The sequence below is a fragment of the Athene cunicularia genome, assembly GCF_003259725.1.
Source record: "Athene cunicularia isolate RWA chromosome 9 unlocalized genomic scaffold, athCun1 chr9_part1, whole genome shotgun sequence".
Lineage (NCBI taxonomy): Eukaryota > Metazoa > Chordata > Aves > Strigiformes > Strigidae > Athene > Athene cunicularia.
The window spans coordinates 7,335,487-7,360,758 of NW_020799110.1; the positions used below are offsets into that span (position 1 = coordinate 7,335,487).

A 25,272-nucleotide genomic window follows, 5' to 3' on the forward strand; every position below is an offset into this window, starting at 1 on the left:
CATCTTGACTGCAGTGGTCTTCTATTAAAAAAAATAAGGACTGGTGAAGAGAAATGAAGGATTCCAAATGCTAACAATATTTTTGCCTACTTACAACGCTTCATACTTATATCACACTGATGATGCAAAATATTCAGTTTCAGAAAATGTGAACTTACATTTGCAACAGCAGCAATATATTGGGTAACATGGTAAATTCTACCCAGTGAATATTAATCTTGGTATTATATCAAAGAGAAATATAAGAGTATTAGAAATTGCAGGTACAATAAGTATCTCAATTATGGAATTACGGGTTCTGAGAGTGAGATAGCAGAGAAAGCCCTCCTGAAGCTAATTTTTAAATTGTTTCTCACTTAAAGAATACTCTGATTTCAGACAAAGATTTGGTAAGAAACTTAGCCTTGTACTGTATTTTAAGCTTTAAATTATGTCAATATCAAACACTTTTAAAATATTGTACTTTTTTTACATGAGAAATGAGTACAGAATCAGTGATAAGATTTGAAACATGTATTTCACAATTTAACTATGCCTAATAATACAAAAAGGTGTGGACTCCAGTTTAGCAACCCATAACACTGTTAATTAAAAAGAACAGCAACAAAAAGGGAAGAAGATAAACAGTAGACATTTTCAGCGTCATCTTGACTTTCACAGCTAAGACTGTGCAAGTTAGCGCCTCACTTCTGAAGATCAATAAACTTCACAGAGCAAGCATGTAATTGAATTAGTTTACTCCTTCCTGTTCCGTGCCAACGCCAAATGCATCAGAGCATACTGTAAGAATTCACAGTCAGTAATTATGGCTCAGTTAATGGTTGTATTATGCCTGAAGGTAAAGCATTTCTGACTCTTTTGCAAAAAAAAAAATCTTATTTTTTGTAAGGCAACTGCATATTTTCATTAACCATCTAAAGGCATCATTCCTTCCTAAATGTCTCCTAGCTGCTCTTCACAATATTTTTATTCAAGAAAAAAAAAAAAAGAAGCTTTCATCTATAATTTTTGTGATAATTCTGCATTAAAAATTGGGTGGAGATGGGAGAAAGCATGCAGCTGCTTGTGGTGGCACATGTAACGTCTCTTGGGCGAGCAGCACCTTGGAGTGGCCTTCTGCATTTGCAGTAGCACGTAACCACGTTACGGGAAGCCTTTGGAGATGCTTCCTTCAGAGAAAACTTTAGGCCTCCTGTCATAAGGAAGTTTTGCCACTCGTATAATCCAATTTATGTTTTTTCTCAATCACCAAGCTTTTTTTATTTTTGTCAAACTTTTTGGAGACAAAGTCAAACTTACCTGCAGTCTGGGTGGTGTTGGAAGCAGTAAGAGTTGAGCTGCGTCTGCAATGACGGTTAGAAATTATTTTAACACCGCTCTAAAACCAAAGCGTATTTAATGTGCACAGTTAAACCTTTGAAGAAGGTGAAATACGTAGCCAATAAGACTGTTGATCTCCCAGAGGAAATATAATCAGTTGCTTTCCTGTGCAGGGCTGTTGGTGTGGGGGCTCCCTGCAGAGACTCCCACTTCAGCCGTTGCGGCAGGGGAAGCAGCAAGTTCTTCCTGGAGCACCCTAATGCTAGTGATGGGGTTCTTTAAAGATCTCATCCAAATAGCTCTCCGAAGTATTTCCTTCCAGAGCTGAGTTATTTCAGGATTTTTAAACGATATTAGTGTATCTATTTCTCTCTACTTTTCCAAATGAAGCTTGAATTGCAGATCATGTAGAATCATAATTTAATAAAGAGCATTATTTAATAAAACAAACTTTTCTATTGATGACCTGTACTGTGCTATTCCTTTAATAAGTAGCTGTTCCCTTTTAAATTTGTAGTGATTAGTTTATTACTGCTGCTTCTAAAAAACCCCAACAAATATGTCTTCATATTCTTTTTAAATATGGCTACAGCTTAAATTCAAACAGATTACTTAAAAAGAAGATGAGAGGTTATTTATTGCATATTCTGCTCATGCAGTAGAGCACTGGGGAGCTTTGCCTGCTTTTGAGTTAGTGCTTGCTAGGGAGATCAGCGGTAGAAGTCCTATTCATTCTGTCTGAAACCGAAAACATTATCAAAATGTGTGTGATGGCAAGCGGTGCATAAAAGCACAAAATTTTTATTGAAAAACAGAGAATGTTTGGTATATAACAGCACCTGTATTTAGGGCAAATGTGATTTTTCAAGTATTTTCTTGCACACACAAAGTTCAAGAGACTGCTTGAATACATTATTCTGAAATTTTCTTTTTAAACTATTTAAGCATATTTACTTTTATCAATATACATTGGATTTTTATGGATTTCAGAGGGATTTGATTTTATTTTGTAGCTGATAATGTAATTGCTAAACTGCATTTGGTGATCAATAAATCTGAAAACCAGAAATCTTTTCTCTCCTTTTCCTGCCTTTAGTAATATTGACTTTATTAATTGAAAAAAACCCAACAGTAACCAAACAAAAACAACCAATCAAAAACCATATTTGGTTTAATGAATCAACTGTGTTCAGGTGAATAACCTGGAAAATTATCAGCAAAACATATAAATAATAATCAGTTTATATACTGTGATTTTAATATGGAAATTTTAAGTTAACATGGTATTGATAAACCTGGGTATGTTGTTGTATGCCCTCTTCCAATTTTGATCATAACCTCTTTGTGTATATAAAATTATTATTTTCTTCTGGTAATAGTGTTTAAAACATTATTTGTTTGTAGTACGCTTATTTAAAGCTTTAATTTCAGTTTGCTTTTCAATATCTAATCAGTGATATTGAACGTATCAGATTGGCAGCCCTAGAAAATTACAGCCTCTCTGAAAATTCTCTGAAATTGTTTATTCCCAGTAATGTGTCTTGCTTTTCTCTGCAATGAATTTTAGTCCCCAGGATGGTCTTGGTAGTTTGTTTTCTTTCTCTTACTTCTTGATTGACTTGTGTCTGGCTGATGGCTTTGTGAACTTCATGGGCAATGAAAGTAATTTTTCACTGAATTAAGACAGCCATGCTTTTTATAACTTTCTGGTTACATACTGATACCCTGAATTCTTAGATCACTCTTTGGTTACTCTGGAATAATTATTAACATTACTGACTGAACTATTCAGTTACTGACTGAAGACTTCTGCCCATCTCTCGGATCTGTACTGACTCACTAGCATCTTCTGACTATAAGATTTGCTAGATCAATAACTAATATCCCGAGGAAAGGTCACAATGGAAATCTTTGTATGAAAGTAAAAAAACTGTTTCTGGTTATAGAGTCTTAAGCGTGTTCAGATGCAGTTGTATGTATCTATGGTTGAGATGTGTTGTCAGCACTGGTGTCAAAAAAACTGATGCCAAACCCGTCAGACACACGCATCGAGGATATATCTGCTTTTGAAACTGTCAGTCTGGAGGAGACTGATAAGACAACCAAAAGTAATCTTGAGTTGAGAAAAGAGAGAGAATAGCAGGATTTAAGATGATAGGGGAGAGGTGAGGTAAACAAGAAAGACAGGCTTGAGGATGACAGGTTTGTACTTTTAGTGTTAATAAATAACATCCCACCTAACGCAGCGGAGTGTATGGCTGGTAATCCTGTAGTGACATCCTGGGAGCCCGGCCTGTGCCTGTGTGGCTTTGTTGGTGGCTTTCTGTTCTCCTGCTACCTCGCTGCCCAGGGAAGGGCGACCAGGGTTTTCTCGAGGGGTGGGCCTTTTGGTCATCCCTATTGCCTGTCACACTGTTTCAGCCAGACATCCCTGCTGCTCTGCTGCTTACCCTTGAGCGTAGAGTCTTATTGTGGCTGTTTCCTTTTCAAAGGCTAGAGACACCCAAGCAGAAGAGATGCTGATCGTATCCTTAGCAGGCACTATCGTATCATGGTGGTTAGAAACAAAACCATCATCATCCCCTCATGTGATCCTGACTTGCTTCAGCCTGTGCCACCAGCCCTGGAGCAAGTCTGATGGTTTGAGCTCTGAGGCAGAGCTGTGTGGGACAGTGATAGATGTGACACCTGTACCCCAGGTATCGACGTGAATTTATGGTGCAGATGAGGGGACCTCGCGGGTCCCAGGTGGCTGTTCATCTCCCGCTTTATCAGGAGGATTTCCTTGGCTGCTTCTGTGCAGATCCTAAACTTACTGAGTGGTTCTGATGTGTGATGCTCACCTAAGGACTGTTTGGGATTTGGGGGGGGGTCAGGTGGTTTTGTTTTACTAATTGATTTCTGTTTTTCTCCATACCCTTTACTAGTACTTAAAGTATTTATCTTATGTTTACATTTATTAAGTGACTAGTGGTGAGCCACTGCCTTGTGCTGTCCTATCAAACCTGTTAAAAAATTACACCTGTTTCTTATAGATAAGGCAAGAAACAAATTACTCTGGGGTGCCTTTCTCTGACGTTTCATTTGTCTTCCAGATTGTGCGAGGGTAGTTACCTTCGTGCCAAAATTAATTATGGACAACTCTGGAATTGCTTAATCTGTCAGAAGCAACAGGAGAAGAAAACATCTGTATTTGATGCTGAAGGGCTGGGTGAATAAGGAAAAGAGGGAGGTTTTCAGAACTAAATAGAAGTTTTCTCACTCCTATGTTGAGCTGATTTTCAGAATTCCTGCTGAAATTGATGTAATTTCTTCTTTCATCAAAATTGTTTGTGTCTTAAATTAGCAGGGTCACGCTACAGCAGATGGTTGAGGAGTTAAACTGTTTTCCCTTTTTTCTATAGTAAATTTATTCAGTGTATACAATGCCTACAACAAAACTATACCCTCCTTGGGTTACTCTCTGTTTCAAGAAGAAAATGCTGTTTAAAATAATAAATCTTGCATCAGCTGGATATCATCTTATAATCTAAAGAATGTAATGGGTAACTTCATAAATTGCTATTATATTCTCAGCACAGTTTCAAATGAATGATTTTATTCCTCTTAAAACCATTTCTGTATGTCTTTTTCACCAGTAACGGGATGTGAGGGACTGCTCGCTGTTTCCTTACGCTTTTATACCAAATACTGCTTCAGTTTAAGTACAGATAGTAACTTCAAGCTATATTTGTTTGGAATGAGTCGAAATCTATACATGGGGTTGTGGCTTTCCGTGTTCTTTCCCCTGCGAGTGCCACACGATGTGCCCTCCATCTGGTGGCAGGATTACAGCGGAAAAGGAAAGGATTAGAATACATTTACAGGAAAAAGTAAAAACCTCTCACTGACTGTTGATTTAACAAGGTAATATCTCTGCAGTCAGAAATTAAATTGTTAGCCTGGGGTTTTTCCAGAATAGGCTTCTTGTTTAGAGTAGTTTTCTTTATATTATAGCGAGCGAGTGGGGTTTACACGTACCTTCTGTCCTTCTCATCAGTATAAATAGAAGTGGGGTTTGGCTTAGTGTTTGCAGTACTCCAGGCCCTGTTCTCCATCTCTTTACAGAAACATAGGTCTTACAATGTGGCATGCAGCAGCTATCCAGTGAGCATGAGGTGGAGGGTGTTTCTATTCCCTACACTTATTTATTTCAACCGTGACCAGATGCCTGGACTAGAGGAGTATCGCCACTCCTAGCAGTGTCCAAAACCCTGCGTGTATTGAGTATATTCTAGTGGGTCTGTGCTTGCTGAACCCTCTGAGCTGACACCAGGCTCCCCGAGGAGAAGGAACCCCAACGGCAGCAGAGCTGGCCACCAGCAAGTGGCATTTCTGTCCTGGCCCTGCCGTGTGACCCCAAACCCGCCCTTCACTGGCAGCACAGGGAGGGTTGGGTCAGGTCACGCCGCTGCAGCTTGCCAAGTGCGAGACCATCGTCCCTCTCTGTGACTGTGTCTCTATCTTAATTTTTTTTAATACCACATAAAGCAGAATTGCCAACACCATGGGCAAAATGATTCATCTTCTCTCTATTGTTACTTGATCAAGCAATGAAAGATATTAAATAGGAATACTTTCTTAATTTGTTATCTGGCTGCTGAGTGTTCTTGGGTCACTGCTGTCACATTCTCTTTTGTAATTCTAAGAGCTAAAGTATCTTTTAATAAAAGCTGAAAATCTGACATCATCGGGGCAATCCAGGAGCTAAGACTTGAGATAAACGCAAAATCGATTTGCATTGCTAGAAACTTTTTGTTTGTTGCTGTAGGCATTTCTGTAGGAATTTGAGAATAAAGCTGGGAGAAAGAGCTCCACTGTGAACCATGCATGACTTTTCAAGTCCTATTTGCTTGTCTCAGTAATAGCAATTTTATTCTGTAAAAATCTTGCCGATAGTTTGTCACATGACACTGATGTGCCTAAAATGAGAGTTGTTAATAGACAATGGTATCTTGGCAGCTTGTTGTGTCTTGCGCTTTTGCTCCTCCGCTCCAGCTTGTGTTTATGAAATTGCTTTAAGCCATATTTTATGTGTCTGAAGCACTGACTCTGACTGGACCTTTTTGGGGATGTGCCAAACTTATTCTGGGTATTGTGAGTAATAATAGCATTGATACAGTCAAAAATGCCAAAACCCTTCTGAATTTTTCAGTTACCGCTTCTTCCCAAGTATGCCTGTGTTAGATTGAAAAACTACCAATAGCACATGAATTTTAATATTGCAATTTTGTCACTCTCAGAAAAACCTCATTACGTATTGTCTCCTTATGACCATATGTATGATGCTGTATTTATTATGCATTCATCAGCTGACAACTGCAACCATTAATTTTAATAATGTTTCTAATGCTATGCTTAGCAGGAATTATTTGATAATCTGAGCTGTAATAACTGGAAATACTTGCTTGGAGGTGGGTAATCAGATTAAGTTTGTCTATTTCAGACTTTTTAAAGCTTTTTATGTAAGTGACTCCTGTGATTTTGGGTGTATCATTTTTATGTTTTCACTATATAGGGAAGATGTGTAAAAAAAATCAGAAGAAACTATTTTGCACATCATTGGTCCACCTGTTTTTGGAGGGTGGGCAAAATACTGCTTTGATTACTCAGAAGAATTTCATACAATAGTGGTTCACAAATTTATTTTCTGGTAGAAACGGGTGTCTCTGAATTAAGTACTTCCTAGGAGTAGTGCAGGAGAGAATTACAGTTGGGTTTGGTATTGGAAGATTTTTGCAGCATACTGCTTTCTGTAAGTGCCAACATTTGATAGAATTTTGTAATGTGAGCATCTTCGTCACATTGTGGAACTGATGAATACGAAGGTAGTATGCAGAAAAGCTTTGAGTAAATTAAACTTTACCCTTTTGTGTGGTACCGTAGCTTTCTGGGCTGGAATATAGGGGTATGGTTTTGCTCTGTAACTAACCCAAACAGACAGAGTTCAGTGTATGTGAGGTGATCCTGTAATTTTCTTTTCGAAGCTTACATTAAATTTTTGACCTTGTTGGGTAGTGTGGGTTTGTCTGTGGTTCTGAGAATGCTCTTGTAATCGTTTTATTTCCAAAACATACTAAGGAGCCATAAACTACCATGAGTAGGCTTGGTAGTTTCTCTGTGTCTTGGAAAATACAGGTCTTCAGTGTGTTAAAATCCAAATACTCAGGGAAGGCTAATCTTTACAAGCGTGAAAAACAGATGTTGCTTTTGTTTACTTAAATGTAACAAAATGTCTATTTTTCTCCCTTTCAATCTTCTTGTGTTTTTAGCAGTGGTGACCCTGCAGAGTTAAAGGGGCATTTTACAAAGAAAGCCGGAGAAACAGGTGAATATGTTTACCCAGCAGGACAGCCCTAATGTGTGTTTTTTCCTATTTTCCCTCTTTAAAATGGGAACTAACAGCAGCTGAAAGCTGTTGTGTGGCTTTCTCCCAGGCTTTAGTGACTGACACTGCCTGGTGGAAGGAGCAAGCCTGTTGTAGCTGTTGTCTCCAGGGGTTCGTGCGTCATCTGGCAGGAGACAAGTTGAACTGTAGCTAGAAGTGTCCGAGGGTAGAGAAAGCAGGTTGTGTTCCAAACATCTTGTTTGCTTGCTGTCATCAGGAGCTGCACTGAAATTGTCTGGTGTTTCTGCAATCAGCCTTAAATTGGAAAATAACAGCTGCAGATTAAGCAGTTGTCAGGCTTCTTCCAGTCACAGCAGTTTATGCTGCCTGTGCACGCATGCAGACACACACACATATGCACGGCTTACCCATTATTTTTACGTATATTCTAGATATCTCTCTCACTTTTGAACAAAGAGAACGCAATTATTAAAAATTTGCTTTAAAATTGCATGCTTATGTAAGAGACTTGCACTCTTATAGAAGGAAGTGTAGGTATTTTTCTCTTACAGTTATTCTCTGGTTTGAGGTTTATCCTTAATTTGGCAGCATGTGGAAACCTGTGTATTAACAATCATTATTTCATGCATCGTTGTTCTGGAAATATGAACAGATAGAAACAATGTGCCTTGGAATGCCTTTAACAATGCTTTTTTCTATTCATTCACCAATGCAGATGTCTCTTGGTATTGTAAAAGCTTATGTCAGCTATTGAAAGCTGCTTTAGTTGTAGGAGATAGACCAAGTGGTGTCTACTTTATTAAGCAGACTCGTTTCATGTCATCTCCTGGCTACTTACGGAGGTTTTTAACCTGGTTGCTGGAGTCCTGCAGTTTATTTTATCTTATTAATAGCACACCTTTGAAAAGGTCAGGCCCATTCATCTAGAAGATTTTGATGTGGTGATTTCATTTCAGGAAACAGAATAGCCGCTGCCTGTGGGTGCTAGAGAAATGCTGCAAGTGGACTCGTGTTGGATGGTGGTTTGTTAAAAGATTATAGCCTTAGAGAGAGGACTCGCTGCAGAAAATTATTTTGGTAGCTAGTGATTTAACAAATCTATCCTGTTTAAAATGTGTAAATAAACCTAGTCTGTTTTAATTGAGGTGAGTTCATCGTTCTATCAACAGAGCTGAATAAATGTTAATTTTCAGGTGGAGGGCAAAGGTGTAAGGGAGGCCTGGGACAATAATCCCTGGAGCAGAAACAGCTGCAGCTGGAAATGCATGAGTTACAGGGTGAATTTCCAGTATGGATAAGCTAGCAGAATATTTGAAGCTTTTGGTGTATCTCTTGAGACTTAGGGCTGAGGCCTGAGCAGGTAGGTGAGGATAAACCGTTTGGGTGCTGAGTGGGACGGCACAACGCTGCGGACTTGCCAGTATTCCATGGGAAAAATTTATAATTGTGGAGGAAATAATCTTCTAAACCAGCTACTTAACTCCCTAAGAAAACTACATATGTGGCCTAATTATCAGTGCTCATCATTTTTAATTCAAAATTTGTATTTACTTATATATCTAAATATGGATCTGGGATTCAAATGTTAACCATTCTTTTTAAAAAAAGAACCCTAACAAACAACCTTGCCTGTGGGTAATTTGATTAATTCAGTTTTTCCAGTTGCTTATAGTTATACTAAATATGTAGCTAGAGTAATTTTGATGATTTAAGAAATGCATCCTAGCAACGTACTATACAGTAAGCTATAAAGCTATTGTTGTCTTCATATAAATGTATCATTAAACTGCGTATCTTAATAGAGTGGCCAAGGTGAACAGAAGATAAGATAATGCTGAGCAAGATGATTCTCATTTCCCAGTTCTCAACTCTGTAAATGTTCACATCTGCCTCTGGATAACGGAGTTATACAAAAATCTTTTCATAATGATTTTTTCCCCCCCCCTCAAAACAAGTCTTAAATAGGCTTCTCTTTTGTTCCTCCAAAAGAGAGGTGGCATATTAGTCATGAAGTGTATGAGTAATACTGTCAAATAAAGTTTAGAACTTAATTATCAATGTGGAAAAACATTTCACCCACTTTTATAAGAATTTGTCCTTTTGTTAGCCCAGAGAGCATACTTGTGGACACAGACTGCCAAGTTATCCTAGCTGACATCACTTTTAACTAACATCTTAAAACCTGAGTAGAAGGTGGCAAAACACTTCCAGCAGCTCAGCCATTTATCTCCCCACTCACCATCTGGATGTTGTAAGTAAATTATTTTTATAAGCCCACGGTTCTGGAGTATTTCCTCTAAGTGCTTTCTTTCATGATGTGCAGGACAAAGGGCTGGGGGAGGCCCAGCTCCCCTATCAGGTTGAATTCTTCCTTTCTTTCTCAAATACTCAAGATGTATTTGCTACATCAGTCATTTATGCAGTCCCAAGGCTCAAATACATTATATTATTTGTTTGCTGATCCCTATCAGGTTAGTATGTAGCGTAACACGATGTAGAGGACTGGAGCTGACAAGGAATGTTTCGGGGGTGAAATGTGCTAAAGGAAGAGAACAGATGTGAGGCCATCAAAGACTGAGGTTACCAAAGGACAGTTTGTAGTGGGAAGAGGAGGGTGGTGAGGAGAGGTGGTAGAAAAACTCCAAGAAAAAATGGTAAAAAGAGTTATGTGCCATGAGGTGACCTACCCACCCCGACACAACCCAAAACCAAAGCAGAGAGTCACGATTTGACAGCTTGAGAGTACAGAGTTCACTGAGAAAGATAAAGCAGAAGAGTTTGCTCTTTAAAATGACAATTTTAAAGGACTTTATCTTAATTCACAGTGACTGGCACATAATTAGGGGACTGTAGCCTTTTTTCTTTCTATATATGTATTCCAAGACTCTGCATTTATATGGGGTTACTGCTATTAGCTAAGGGAATTTGCTGTTTGAAACAGTATATGGAAAAGATGCTCCCACATGCAATTCAAAATAGAAGCTTAAGTCTTTTTGCTTTCCTAAATCCTGTAGGCACTTTGGAAGATAGTGCTTACATAAATATCACAGCTAATACTGTATTTTGTTGACAAAAACTATTAACTTGACTGAAAATACGCTCAGCATCTTCCCTTGTGTTCTGTGTTACAATGATTTCAGATAAAGTGAATTTCTAAGCTTAACCACATGTGATATTTATTTTAATTGGCAATCAGTTTGAATAAAATCCACAATTTGTCTCACTCCAATATTGTATGCATTTCTGGATCATTATTTTCTTCAGTAGCAAGGCTCACAGTAATGTAGTTTTCCTACACCTTTTTGCCTTCTAACATGCCCTGAATTGCTCTGGTCCCTTAGTAATTGTTCCTTGTACTTAAAGTGAAGTTTTTATTAAAAGTAACTTCATTAAGCATCTAACCAAAAATCAGAAGTCAATAAATGCAATCCTAATTGTCTTTGTGTCTGCCCTGGAAGAAATTGAATTGATCTAAATTTAGGTGAATATATTTTGCTTTAAAAGGAGCTTACTTAGGCAGAGTTTTAATTGGGGTTGGGGGGGAGCTTGGAGTTTGCACAGGCGTGATGTGTTACTGCTTTGTGGCAGTGGAGTTACGGAAACCGCTTCTGGGTTCAGCCAGCAGAAAATGCAGAGAAGTAAAAGCCCCTGATGGATTTCACATTAAGCGGAGCAACTACTTTAATATCTACGTGTGGATTTGCACTTGTATAATTTAAATCAGTTTATTAAAATAGATGCGTGCAAAATCCGTAACTTGCTATTATGATGCGTTGCTCCGAGGAGTAAACGCGCGTGAATTGTTGAGTCTTTCGCTGTCGCGTGTTTTCTCTTTTTTGGCAGAATTCTGTTTGCGGCGGCAGCGTCGGTGAATACGCAGCAATATGGGCCGTTATTCTGAACCATTTGTGGGTGGGTGGAGGAAAAAGTTGACGAATGGGCACAATACACATTAGACTGCAGTGAAACTGTTGCTGTGTTCCCATATTTACCCAGTAAGGTAGATTTGTTTTCTGAAGATTTTCAGTAAAACTCGGTTCAGTTTATCTTTAATTTCTCAAACGCACAGACTTTACAGATCCCTGTGTTTTAGTGACTATTGCTTCAGGTATAGTTACAATTGTCAATTTTCACTTTTTTGTCTGTTTATACGTTTTTGACTATAGCTACACTGCTAAAGCTGCGGTTTTACTTTTTTCTTTCCCCCCCTGATTAAAATAACGTGAAGCTGCTCTCTATGGTTCATCTTGATTAGATATATTTAGACTTCCAACCCTGTATTAGTTTCTCCATTTCGGTATTTACCCTTTTTAGGTGTCAGTGAATGTGCCGTATGTGTTAATGTCACAGATTTTTAAGAAACTTGAGAGAAATGTTGTGTCTGCATAATCCATACAGGTCGTTTGTTACCGAGAGTGTACGAGTATTCATGTCGTGCTTATAACAAATAGATCATCTGCCTCCCAGAACTCCTCCAGCTAGTAGCTAGTTTAATAGATGACTCTGTAGTAGATGTAAGAAGCAGTGCAGGATGACCGTGCCAGTATTTTTATTTTCTGCAGTGTAGATAACACGACCATGTGCTGTACGTGCATACACAGTCAAAACCTGCTCTGCTGCTGAATTTCTGACTCCTGTTTTGTGTCCCCATGTCTGTCTAGCTTCTTTAAAACTACATTAAAAACAAACTCAGACTCAGAGTTGTATCTTTACAGGAAGAGAGATAAGAAAGTGTACCAAAATTTACCATTGATATGTAATGATTGCTTTTTCTTTTTTTTTTTCCCCCCAAAGATTTAATTGATACTGCAGCTTCGGAATAGAGCACTTTCCTCTTTATTGCCTAGCAACAGCTACCCCCCTCTGGCCTTCAGGTTGAAACATCACTGTACTACAATAGCCCATTTGTACTTGCAGTAAGCAATTCAGGTGATTGCACATTAAAGCATGTTGAATACTAGGGGGCATTTTTCAGCCTTGATTCCATTTCCTGAACATCTGCATATTGCTGTTGGTTTTGTCTTTTATTTGTGCTTTATTCGCTTAAAAATGGGCTTTGAAATTTTAGTGAGATCGTAAGAGACGCTGAAAATGAATTAGAATGTTTAAGTATTGCTCCATGAAACCACCACCTACTGTTCCTGGGACACTTTGTGTAGTTTGTTTTATCTTAAGATAAAGAAGGGCCTGAAGTCCAAGGGAACTCTAGAACAGGCAAGAAAATGTGGGTAAACAGATTGCTTTTGGGGGAGCAAGTTGTGCATTTGCGCTTGCAGGGTTAAAGGAGGGAATGTTGTATGCCAAAAAGTGTAAAAGGAGAAGGTGGAGGAGGAGGAGGGGTGGGAAGGTCTCTTTCGTGTGACTTTTCCAGAAGACTGTGGGCTGCGACACCATCGTGTTGCCCTGTACCCACTAGGTGTTGTAACGTGCCCCTTGAGGAGGCACTTCACTGGAGATGTGTGGACTTTATAGAGAACTGGTTTGGATTTTTGCGGCACAGAGACTGCTGAGAGCAGAATGAAGTGGGTAGATTGGCCTTAGAAGTCACAGTAATAGGGACTTTTTTGTATGGACCTAAACTGTGCAGGTGGTTGCAACAGAGAGTGAGTGAGTGACTGCAAATCTGCTGGACTAAAACTGCCAGGATTCCCACTGCAAACACAGCGATGACTTTGAAAGCCAAATCTCAAAGCAGCTCCAGACTGGAGATTGGTAGAGGCTCAGAACTGTGTAAGCAAGTACTTTGAACTTTGCCTACTTCAAAAAGTTTATCATTCTAGTTTAAACCCTTGTAAAATTTAGATTTTGAGTCAGAGCCCACCTGATGTTTTGGCAGGACTCACGTCAGTGAAAATACACAGCTCTGGCTGGGCCAGGTTGCTGTCTGCAAACACTGGTGTGTGATGAAGTCTGCTGTGAGGCAGATTGCACAGCAAATCTGGAAGTCTTGCACTTAAGCTTATTTATGTAGGAGCTGTTTGGTTTGTTTGGTTTTGGTTGTTGGTTTGTTTGTTTTTTTTTCGGGGGGCGGGGACACCCCATTCTTAAAAGTGGATTCTCAGCACCATCTGACCTGTTTTTTTCAGTACATAAAGGTGTGTTCAAGACTATTCCTTCTTGCAGCAACTGAGTGATGAAATGAGGAGGCTTCTTTGAGGTCAATAGAGCTAAAGGTCTCGGTGAACTTACTGGAGAGGTACAGAGGTGAAATCAGAGTAAAGGACAGCAGTGGAATAATAATTGACTTTTTATGGAGGCAAATGGTAGTTGTATACTAATCACTCATTCTCAGTGCAAGTGGCATATTTGCAGTGTTCATTTGTTGGAACTCAGTTTCAGGAGGAGTGGGGACGTGCTGAAAGAGGGCCAGAAAAGATCAGGGAGGGCAATCGGAGATTGCAGGAGCTCTGAGGAAACAGATGAAAAGACTGTGGACATCTAGCTTAAGAGCAGATGAGGGAGAGCCATAAGAGCAATCCTTAAATATGGGGGGGAAAAAAAAAAAAAACAAAAAAAAAAACCTGTTGCAAAGAGAAAAGGGTTAGTCTGTTCTGAACATCAGTGGTGGAAAGAAGAAAAGAAAGTATGCTCAAATGCGGCAGTACGTAGGGTGATTATTTAACGTGGACAAGGAGCTTCTATATTTGGAACAGGGCAGGCAAACATCTGCCCGGAGTGCAGTCGGGTGAGCTGAGCCTGCCTTGAACCAGTGATCTGCGGTCTCTTTCCAAGTCTTGCTTTATAAGATTTTAGACTTGGTCCTTTGGAGAGGGCTTTTTGTATATCCACAAGCAATGTGATTTGCAGTACAGCATAAATAACTTGAGGACACTGTTTTGGTTATCAGCGTTGATTTCCTCAGTAGTATATTAGAACTGAAGGGTCAGTTCAAAGATGTCAGTATTTTCAGATAACAACAAATTCAATTGAAATGCAGTTCAGCTGGTGAGATGGAGATTGTCTGAACTAAGCCATATGATATGACATTCATGAAAACATTTTCCTTGCACAAATATGTAGAAATGGTATTGTATCCTTTCTCCCTTTTTTCCTGCTTTTTTCATTTTATCTAATAAACCTGACAGAACTTCTAAATATTTTCATAAAACATCTAAGCTGATATATCAGCTAGAAAAATCTCCAGTTCCATTAGAATTGCACTGTTAAATTAACATATACCGATAAAAAAATGAGGTTAGTAACAGAAAGGTTACATGGCATCATCTTGTGGCTATCTTAGGCTTTCCTGTATATGGGGTTAACTACTTGAGATTCATGAGATAAAATGGTTTTACCTTCTTTTTATTTTTACAAATTAAACATTTATTTGGGGATTTATCTAATTCCGAAAAATCCTGAATCTTCAAATAATATGTAGCTTTACTAAGCATTGCTCAGTTTTTTCTAGGATTTTGGGTTAGCGTGGCCTCTTAATTCCTCATTGTCCTTTGGGAACTGGGATATTATTCAAAAGTTAAATCATACAGTTCAAATAAAGATGTCCAGTGCTGTCAGGATAGCACCCAGCTTTCAATCTCATTGCTTTTCAGTTCGCAGTGTAACCTATCGATTGGCAATTGAAAGGAATAAAATACTGCCGGTTGGGCAGTATTGAGATTTTTTTTTTTTTGATCAGCACATTTTCTCTATAAAAAGCAAGGTTTCAAGTTATTTTTGATCAATAGGCTTTCAGTATAGAATAGTGTTAGTGAAACATCCACTGCTATTCACATACATACAGGAATGGTCTCTTGCTGTAGGTAAATGTGATTGTCTCCGACAGTAAAAGGTACCACTTGGACCTGATTATGCAGCTGGTCACATTTTATTGAGACACTGACATATTCCCTGTGGTCTGCGAAGAAAAGAAGATTCTATCATTGTGAAGTTTTGCTGGGTCAGTGTTCTGCCTGTGAATGCAGGGTTATATGCAGACACTTTCAAGGTGGGGAATTGTCGTTATACTGTCCTCCTTCAGCTGCAGCATGCATTGCCCTTGGCATCGTGACCTGTTGGAAAATGCAGGGCACTTTTTTTTTTTTTTTTTTTTTTTTTTTTTTTTTTTTTTTTTTTTTTTACATTAAGAGAAAAGAGTAGTGAAAAATAAATTTAGAATAAAATTATATTCCCTTTGCTGTATTTTAAAACAGAGGCTCAGATAACCTTGTATGTCCGAAATAAAGGTTTAGGTTAATTTATACAGAGTGCTGTTATGTCTTAGGATATAGTACAAGTTTGTTTAAAATACTTCAGATGGAATTGTGCAAAGGTAAAGATGTTGATGTTATACGCACACACACACACACACACACACACACACACACAATATCCCATATACCACAGAGGAAAACCTGTCTCTTGTGACTGATGCTTATCAGCTATAGAAGTTAAGAAGTAAAAAAAATAGTGGTGGTGATCTGACTGATTTTGAAAGAAAATGGCATTAGTTTGAGAGATCCTCTTGCTAGCAAGATACTGTTTAATGGGAAAAAATCCCAAACAAACAAACAAAAACCAGAGAGGTTTCTTGCATAGAAATCTACATTCTGCATATTTTTTTAAAGAAAATTTTACAGGTGGTTCATCTGTTGAAAACAAGTTTACTGTATTAAAACCAATAAATACATGAGGGAGAGTAGCTCTGTCCTATTTGTGGTCAGTAGTTGAAGACTGAGAGCTCAGTGCTAGGAAGAAAAAGATTTGCTTCCTTTCCTAAAAGGAGAGCCTTTCACCTCAACCCTCTTGTAACCAAAAGGAACAATGAATCATGGCAATGACTTCTTTTGCACTGAATTAAACAGTGTAAAAGGTATCTCCTCTCTCTTCACCTGGAATTAGCAATCTTATGGATTTTGGAAAATAGCCCACTTCAGAGTCTGGAGCTGTCCTTCTCCATATTAAGGTTTCTGTGGTTCGTTAACTATTCTGAAAACGGTTAGTGATTACCAACCTTTTTTTAATGTGTGTCCAGAATGATGGGGGAGAAGTGCTAAATGACGTTCTCATCTGTCTCTACACTGGATAATTAAGCAAGGTGTATGTCATGGAAAAGTGAGTGCTTTAAAAAAAAAAAAAAAAGGGATTAAGGATGATTTTAAATAAAGTGTTAGATGCTTTGATAACTGAAACGCACGAGTGCGAATCATGCAGTCTGGTTTCTGTTCCTATCTCTGTCATTGCCTACCTGTCTGCCCTTGAGTGATTTGCTTATACTAAACGTTTTCAAAAACTTCCACAGTTTTGTGGTTTTCATTTCTTGGGTGTCTGGTTTAATACCAAAGTCAACTGCTTTTCAGGTTTTGCCTACATGATTGTAAGTGCTTATAAAGCAGTAATTTAACAAGTTATTGCATGGCAGCAGAACATCAGCTGATCACACATGCTCGTAGTCCTTTGCAAATGAACATGTTTAAACAATCTTCACTTTGGCCAATGCATTTTACTGTACTTTTGTGCTCTGTTGATAAGCTAATTCATTTGTAAAGTACTGTGGTAACACTGATCTTCTGCCATCCATTTTTCATACTGCAAAGAAAAATTGTATTAAGGTCTTTATTTTGGAAAATCGGATGTATTCAAAGCAGTTTCTATCAAAATTACAACACAGATAACATATTGTGCATATGTACAAAGTCTTTTTGGCTGACTTACATAGGATCTGAATTAACTAAACTCTTCCATTGTTTGCCCAGCAATTTCTGGACTCAAATGCTGGGGCACATATGCCACATTTTTTTGGACCTTAGATGGGGATTTTTATGACTGGCACTTGCAGATGCTTCTGATTCATGAAATACTGAGAGTATTTACTGTTTTGCTCTAGAAGGGCATACACAGAAGAAAGGAAGAACCGCCTTCCCTGTGCTGGGATGCAGCAATTTATATCTACAGTTGCTTCTGAAATTGTGATTTATAATATCAGGAATTACTGAAAATCAGAATAAAAGGATTCCGAACAGATATAAACTTGCATAATTTCTACGTGGTGAAAATAAACTGAACTTCTTTTTGAATGTAATATATATGCAGACAGCTTGCTTGTTGACAGATATTTACCTTTCAAAACATTGATGCCTTGGATTCATTGAGACAATCTCTACAGCTGCCAGTTGATGATTTGGTGGTGGATTTGGCCAAATACTCTGTGTTGTGACAGTTTAATTGGTTAGATTTAACTCATAAGTCATATGACTGCTTCAGTTGCTGCACTTACATCATGCAATAAGTTTTCAACAACTTTCCTTCTCCATCAATAATAAGGTGTAATCAATAGTTTTCCATTAATAGATGTTAATATGTGATGGGCTCTTGAACTATGAGTGAACATATAGAGCATACTGTTTCATTAACACTATTTAAAAATATTATGATGTTGTTTCTGTGTCTGATGCTAGAGTAGGCAAGGCATCAGGTTTTCGCATGGGTGTTTGTTTCCACAGTAAAAGGTTGGGTAGCTGGAAGAATTGTTGTTTATTACACAAGTAGATCTGAAAGAGCCTTTTTCAATTTAGAATGACATGTTATTTCTGAAAAATAATACTCTGTAAGAAGTCACAGATATTCAGCGCTATAGACTTTTTTCAAAAATTTTCTAAGCTTAAAATAGACTAGAAGAGTAGTTGAGGGATTTTGTGTGTGCTTGCTTTATTTTTACCCTCTTCTGGGCAGTCATTTGATAGACCCTTGTTGGAACTCATTGGCATTCTGATGTTCTAAATCATTTGGAAGATTTGGATGCTGGCTAGATGTCAGTATAACTGACATCCAAATCTTTTAGAAAGCTTTGCAAAGCTCACCTATGGCCAGTTTATGACTTTGCAATGTTTAGTGTAGAGGAAGAGTGATTTGCTTGTTTTCCAGTAAATTGTGGAATCATAGAGTGAGAGAATCAGTCATTTTTCAATGCCTTCCACCATCTGCCTTGAATAAAAGTTTGGCTTGTATCCTGATGTTGTCAAGTGAGATTTGAACTATCCCCGTTAGTTTTATTTTAAAAATATAAAAGGCTTTTTAATGTCTGATGCAGTGGGTAGTAGCAATATGCTTGGTAGTCCTGTAGTGGAGAAAAAAAATTACAAAATAGCTAAGCTTGGAAGCCAGCATGGGCTGAGATCTGAAGATGTTCTTCAATCCTGTGACAAAGAACTTCTCAAAAGAATGAGATGTTTGGCATGAAGCTGTTGTGCATGTAATTATACTATGACAGGACAGGGTACATACGGTCAAGCACCCCTATGAAAATGTAATACCTGGGTGGACCTAAACATAGTACAAAAATGCTACGAAGTTTTGATTAAAAGTGCTTTTGTGCCTGCTCATGGTCTAATTTTCTAAATAGATAACTCAAGCCCCTTTTTATCAAAAATACCCAAAAGCCATAGTGCACATAATGTTAAAAAAAAAAAAAAAAAAAAAAAAAAGTTCAAAAGCAGTTTTCTGCTAAACTGTGCAACCAAATCTTCTTTTATCTGACGTTAAGTATTTTTTATGGTTTCATGAATTACATTTATTTTGTGTCTGTGAAAAGTAAAAACTGTCATAAATCATACTCCTTAATGTTAATACCATGATGTCTATATTGTAGGCACTATGAAGCATTCGTAGAGATACGTGGGTGCAGACCTGTAAATGCTCCCTTTGCTGGCAAAAGCGGTGTGTTACACGAGATGTGAATGGGGTTTTAGCTTTCCTGTCATTAGGACAGACCATGCGTTCGTCACTGTGCTCTGATGAGCCACATATACATTTTTCTCTCGGGCAGAACTGGATGACAGTGTAGCGCTGGCAGAAATCCCCGCGTCCCATGAGAGGTCCATCTGCCATGGAGGGGCTGCTGTGGGTGATGAGGCTGGCTGGCCAAAAACCAGGCAAATGGAAGAAGCATCATCGTGTCACATAGCAGTTGACCCATAGCTAGCGTCTAAATGTCGTGTTTAACCGGAGATTTCCATTGCTCTCGTGCTGTAGGCCAGTACTGTTTTGCTTGTTTATGTTTTAGGAAGTATATCTGAATAGACTTACCTGTTAGTTTTGGTTATTACTGTGGTCATCGTATAACAAGATTTAACACAGTACTAGATTTCTCGTGACCCAGGACTGCCACAAAATGAATATTAATATTGGTGCTAGAAATATGCCTAGAATATCCAGTATGTACAGAGAGTGATGGCAGATGTGACAGAAGACGTCACGGACCGTAAGTGTTTCTGGATCCTATCCTGCACTAAGCTGCATGTGGTCAACTGTTTACACAATAAGAATGTTTCTCTTACATATTCTAGTGACCTGATAAATATTTATCCTCTCTTGGACTTGGCTGTTGTGTTTGGGTTTTTTTTTTGGGTTGTTGTTTTTGTTTTGTTTTGTTTTTTCTTTTTCTTTTTTGAATCAACAGATTTGTGGCAGTGAGTTCAGACCACAGGAAATCCGATGGGCAGGTTGGAGACCAGCCAGTCGAGCACCCTAATTAACAGGAACATGTAATTAAAATTTAAGCAGATGTGGCTTGGGCAGGTGGTATTTCCTGAACGCATTTAGTTTGCTTTGTGTACACGCTCTGCGTGATGGATACAGATAAATACGCTATCTGCAACTGTGAAAAACACTCGTGCATATGCTGAGCAGTTGGTGTGTGCAAGTGCTGTGCACTCGCCCAGCACTGCTGAAACTGCCACATCTCAGCTCTTAATGGACTGAAACGAGTTCTGAAATCCTGAACATATGTAAACATTTTTAAAACTCTGCCTGGACAAAGTTTGCGGGTAGGAAAAAAGACATATGCATGGAAGTCTATAAATATAATAGTCCCATATGATGCGTTTTTCGCATTCTTTTTTTGGTTCTCTGTCACCAGCCACTGTTGGAAAGAGCATATTAGGCGAGATGACATTTTGATCTGATGTAGCTTTACAAAAAATGTTTTCTGGTGAATTCATGGTGGCTTCCAAAATTTGAAAACGATGACTCAGCTGAAAAATCAGCCCATAAAAATTCCAAAATTGTATTTGTTCCTAGTTTTTACCTAGAATTCCAGTAATTGCTTTATCAACAGTTTAAGTGAACTGGGGGAACATAAGGAGTAAAAATTTACAATCAGAATTGGGGAGTAAGAAAATGAGATAAACATCTAACTCTGCAAAACTGGAATTCAGATTTTTTTTTTTTAAATATGCCATGAAATATGGGCCGTTTTCCACCCTTACTGCAATATAGACATTACATCTTTACAGAAAAAAAAAAATCCAAACAAACCACACTTTAACTACTTCATATTTGAAGGAAAAATCTGTCCCTGTAGGTTTTTGAGAAGAAGTCTGTAGAATCCTACTGCAGTTTTAGAATTGCTTTGTTGGGGGTGGGGTTGGGGGGGGTGTAGCAGTTAAATAGGATTGTCTGATAAGGAATTTTGTCATACAGTTAAATTTGTTCCATCTTTTGATTGTTAGAGTGACTTCTTGTAATTTTTTGGTATCATTTGAGTGGTGTTTCGCGGTGTCTCAGTGTATCGCCAGCAATGAGCAGCTGGCTTATTTGCAATACCTTGTTCTTTCCTTTAGCAAGCTAAGTCAAAAAAAGTGCTGTTGCAGCAGATGACTTTCCATTAAGCTGCTGCAGCTCCATGTTCCCCACGGTTACCAATTTGAAAATTTAATTTCTGTATTTTGTGTGTGTGTGTGTGTTCATTTATCTTTTATAATCCTTTGTTAAAGGTTGGTCTTACGAAGCTGCAGAGGCTGCAGAAAGCCTTGCTTTATTACGGATGTATCTTTGTCTTATTTCAAATTATTTTCCTAGCTTTAGAACTTTGAACCTTCAGCAGTCATGGTCTGCTGTTCTTTGCTGGCCAGGGGATCCAGCTGATCAAGCAGTAGAATACATCTTAAGACTTCTTGTATACACAGGAAATCTAAGAATGTGTCTTCATAAACATTTTCTTGATTTTGTTATCTCAAAGTGGGAAAACTACCTTGTTCAGGTGAAGCAGGTTAGGCTTTCTGAGTTTGAAGTGCAGTTTTGTCTGTTTTGTTTTTTTTTTTCCAGTTTAGCAACCAAACATATTTGAGATGCCGCAGAATACTCATGAAACAAGTTTATGTCCTGTTCTGTGTACGTTAGTTCAATATCTGATCTATATTAGAAAATAAAGGCAAGCAACTTGTGGAAATCACTCTGAGAGCATCCCATAAAGGCACAGTATTATTCAGACTGTTATTGTTATATTTATTAACATTGGTTCTAACCTGAGACCAAATCTTAAGCCTTTGGTGGCTCCACTTCAATAAATTGTGCAGATTTACAGCAACTGAGATGTGCCCGTTAACTTTGTGGTTATTCCCATTGACTGAGCCTGAACAAGTAGCTGAATAAAGTATCTTTTTAATGTAAGGGAATCAAAAATTTGGGTGACATTATTCAAGGCACTGTTGTAAATGGGAAATGGCAATCGCGTTGCTATTGATTCCCACTGAGTATGCAGCCGCTTGTGAAAGTGAGAAACATAATCATCCCCAGAGCCTGTTTCTTTCCACTGCTTAAATCTTACTACTGTGAATCTCAGTGCCCTGGAAGTGTTAGGGAGCAAGTTAATTGACAATTTGTAGGAAAGGATCATGAAGTGCACATGAAGTGTTGGGGTTTTTCCAGGCTGAACTGCCAAACGTAAAACTTTTCTGAATTTGGTCAGGTTTAAGAAATACTATATTTGTATGTTATACTTGTTATCCAACTAGTATGTTATAGAACTGATGGATTAAATTACCTCGGAATTTAAGTCCGTGCGGTCAGCAGAATTATATCAGAAAGAAGTGTAATTCAGTGATTATAAGAAATCAGAGAAAAAAAATAAATCTTACTGGTGAGGTTCATAAGATTTATCCAAGTATTCAAATGTGTGCCAATTTATTATTATATAATGTGTGCCCATAATTTGTAATTTAATTTTAACATGCTGTAAAGACATTATGAGTAAATAGTCAGTCTTCTCATTTCTGTAACTTAATCAGATATGTTGTCACAAAAGTTTCAGACATGCTTATTTAATTATGAAGTGGAAAGTAACTTTACTTCTATTGCTAAGGGACCAATTTGCTTATTGTATCTTCTTTTAATACTTAACTCCTTTTATTGAAACTGAATTACTCCTTGTTGCAATGTGCCATAACCTTATGGGCCTGAGATAAGTTTCTTCAATTATTTATTCTATTAATGTTTCTACCACCTGAGGGAAATGCAGATATTCTGTTAATGATTGTGTTAATCAAACAATTTTATGTATTTCTTCACTGCCCAAGTTTATGTCATTACATTAGCAGGCACAGGAGATGAAATTGGAAACTTGTAATATACTACAGATTGGATTAACTCGTCTGTTTTGTGTAGACTGCTTGAAGACTTATTTTGGATAATTTAAAAAGATTAAATCTGCAAGAGAGTTATTCCTCCTGACAGGATCTCTGAGATCTACAAAATAAGTCCAGTGTTCTTGTGGAGATTTTAAACTTTGCTGCCAATGCAGTCTGACATACAGCATATTTCTTTAAACAGACAATTTTGATAGATTTTTAAAAATACTTTAGATGCTGAAATAATTATTTCACCCGTCTAAAGTGATGATTGGCATTAAACATTTGAATGTACTATACCATTCTTGAGCTATTTCTAACATATAATAGGTGTTGTAACTTCACTTTTTGCCTTTTTATGGATTTCACGTTATCTAGGTAGTAAACATCCTTTTTTTAAAGGTCTGTTGAACCACAAGATAGTTTTGCTGCGGTGGAGAAGGGAGTCTTTGTGCTTGTTTTCTGTCGTGAGCTTGCCTTGGTGAAATTCCCCCTGGGGTTGGTGCAGACCCTGATGGAAGCAGCCCGGGTTCCCTCAGCTGGGAGCAGCCCAGCCCGCAGCCTCGCAGCTGGGCGCCAAATAGCGCAGAAGTGCCTACTCAGCACTTCTCGAACATCTGTCACTTGCGATAATGTTTTTTAAAAGGCTATGCATTATTCAGCCATTGCTTTTGATTTGTGCGAGACAGCCAGCGTATTTTTTGAGGTTCTGTTAAAGACCCTAAAGCATCTAAATATACGTGGCCTCTTTTTTTTGTGAAGAGAAGGTGTGAACAAGAGTTTCAGGCAGTGTCAGTATCTCTGTGTTTGGAAATCAATACCTCTGTGATCCTTAGTCTTGTTTCTCGCTCCCGAGAGCTTCAGAGATGAAAAAAAAAAATACCCACAACCCAAAAAAAAAAAAAAAAAAAAAAAAAAAATCCTCACAATATTCAGCAAAAATTCCATAAGTTTTTTGTACTCTATTTGGATAGTGCTATTTATTTGAATAACGATGCTTTTTATGTCTGCCCTGTTTTGCCTTCACAAGTGCTTGCTTAGGTAGGTTGGGAAAGCCTTTAGTTGTCCTTTCAGGATGTCTGTCCTCTGATGTTATCTTTAAAATACTCTGTAAGTCTAGGATCTTTTGGCATTTGCCGGGGAGGAGGGTTGTCCTTCAGTGCCATCACCATTTTCATCCTATGGCCCATCCGGTAGCAGGTGTTGAGTGGTGATACAAACCCAGTGATACCAGCCCAGACTTAACCCGTCTGAACTCAGCTGGCCCATCTGGTGGATCCCAACAAATACTTTCCAGGCTCGTGTCACATGTTGGCCAAGCTCTTGGCTCAAGTAATACTTCAGTGCAGGTAGAAAATCTTAGGAAAACTTTCTAACACAGTATTTGGGGAACAGTTCCATTCTGTTTAGCAGATTTGCTTTACTTGATGAATTTAAGCCAAATGTATAATTACAACTAATTTTCAGCATCATGCCCCCCCTGAAGTCCCTGAAATGTACTTGAGATGATGTTCTTCATATTCATGGTTGGTTAAATTGATGCTATATCAGAAACTTGATCAGCACCAGAGAGAGGAATTTGGAACAATTAGTGTGATAATTTCTGTAGGATTCTTTGTTTCAGTGGGATATGTTTCCGATAAGTACTGTTTTTTCTTCTTTTTATTTCCCCAAAAGCAGTTGCTTTTGTATTGTAATTGGTAAGAAAGTATTTGTAAAAAAGTGAAGGGTGATTGTTATTCTTTTTTGCATGTTTGATGATATGTTATGAATAAAACCATGGACTGATGCATACTAAGGTACAAGTGTCTCACTGAAAAATAAACTAAAACTGTGTTTACTTGTGTGTTTTTTCCAGAGATTTGTTGCAGTACCCTAGAGAAAATGATGTAGACATTGCTATGAAAATTCTGGTTCAGTGGAGTTCCCAAGGCCTTGAAGATGTCCGGCTAGTAAATTACTCTGTTTTGCTTGACCTACCAGGCTCTTCTTCAAACACAGTAACTCTGAAAAACAGCGGTGAATGCTTTTATCCTAGTGGACAACAGTGCGACAGAGAGACCAAAACGCTTCATAGCCAAGACCTCCTGTACTCGTATGCAGCTTACTCTGCCAAAGGGACTCTTGAGGTAATATGACCATTTGTCTCTGTCATTTGTGGTGAAATAGAGTTAGAAAACATCAGCTTTTGTTGAAGTTGGCTGGCAAAGTACACGTGGTGAC

The 25,272-nt window shown here is 38.1% G+C and overlaps 1 protein-coding gene across 1 annotated transcript in view; it reads left to right on the forward strand.

Annotated features, from left to right (window-relative positions):
* Nucleotides 1–25,272, forward strand: part of NAALADL2 (N-acetylated alpha-linked acidic dipeptidase like 2) — a 429,638-nt gene that overhangs the window by 176,896 nt on the left and 227,470 nt on the right. Inside the window, exon 4 of the mRNA XM_026854960.1 lies at nucleotides 24,908–25,178. Within this exon, the coding sequence (XP_026710761.1) occupies nucleotides 24,908–25,178 (271 nt within the window). The remainder of the gene's footprint in view (nucleotides 1–24,907; nucleotides 25,179–25,272) is intronic.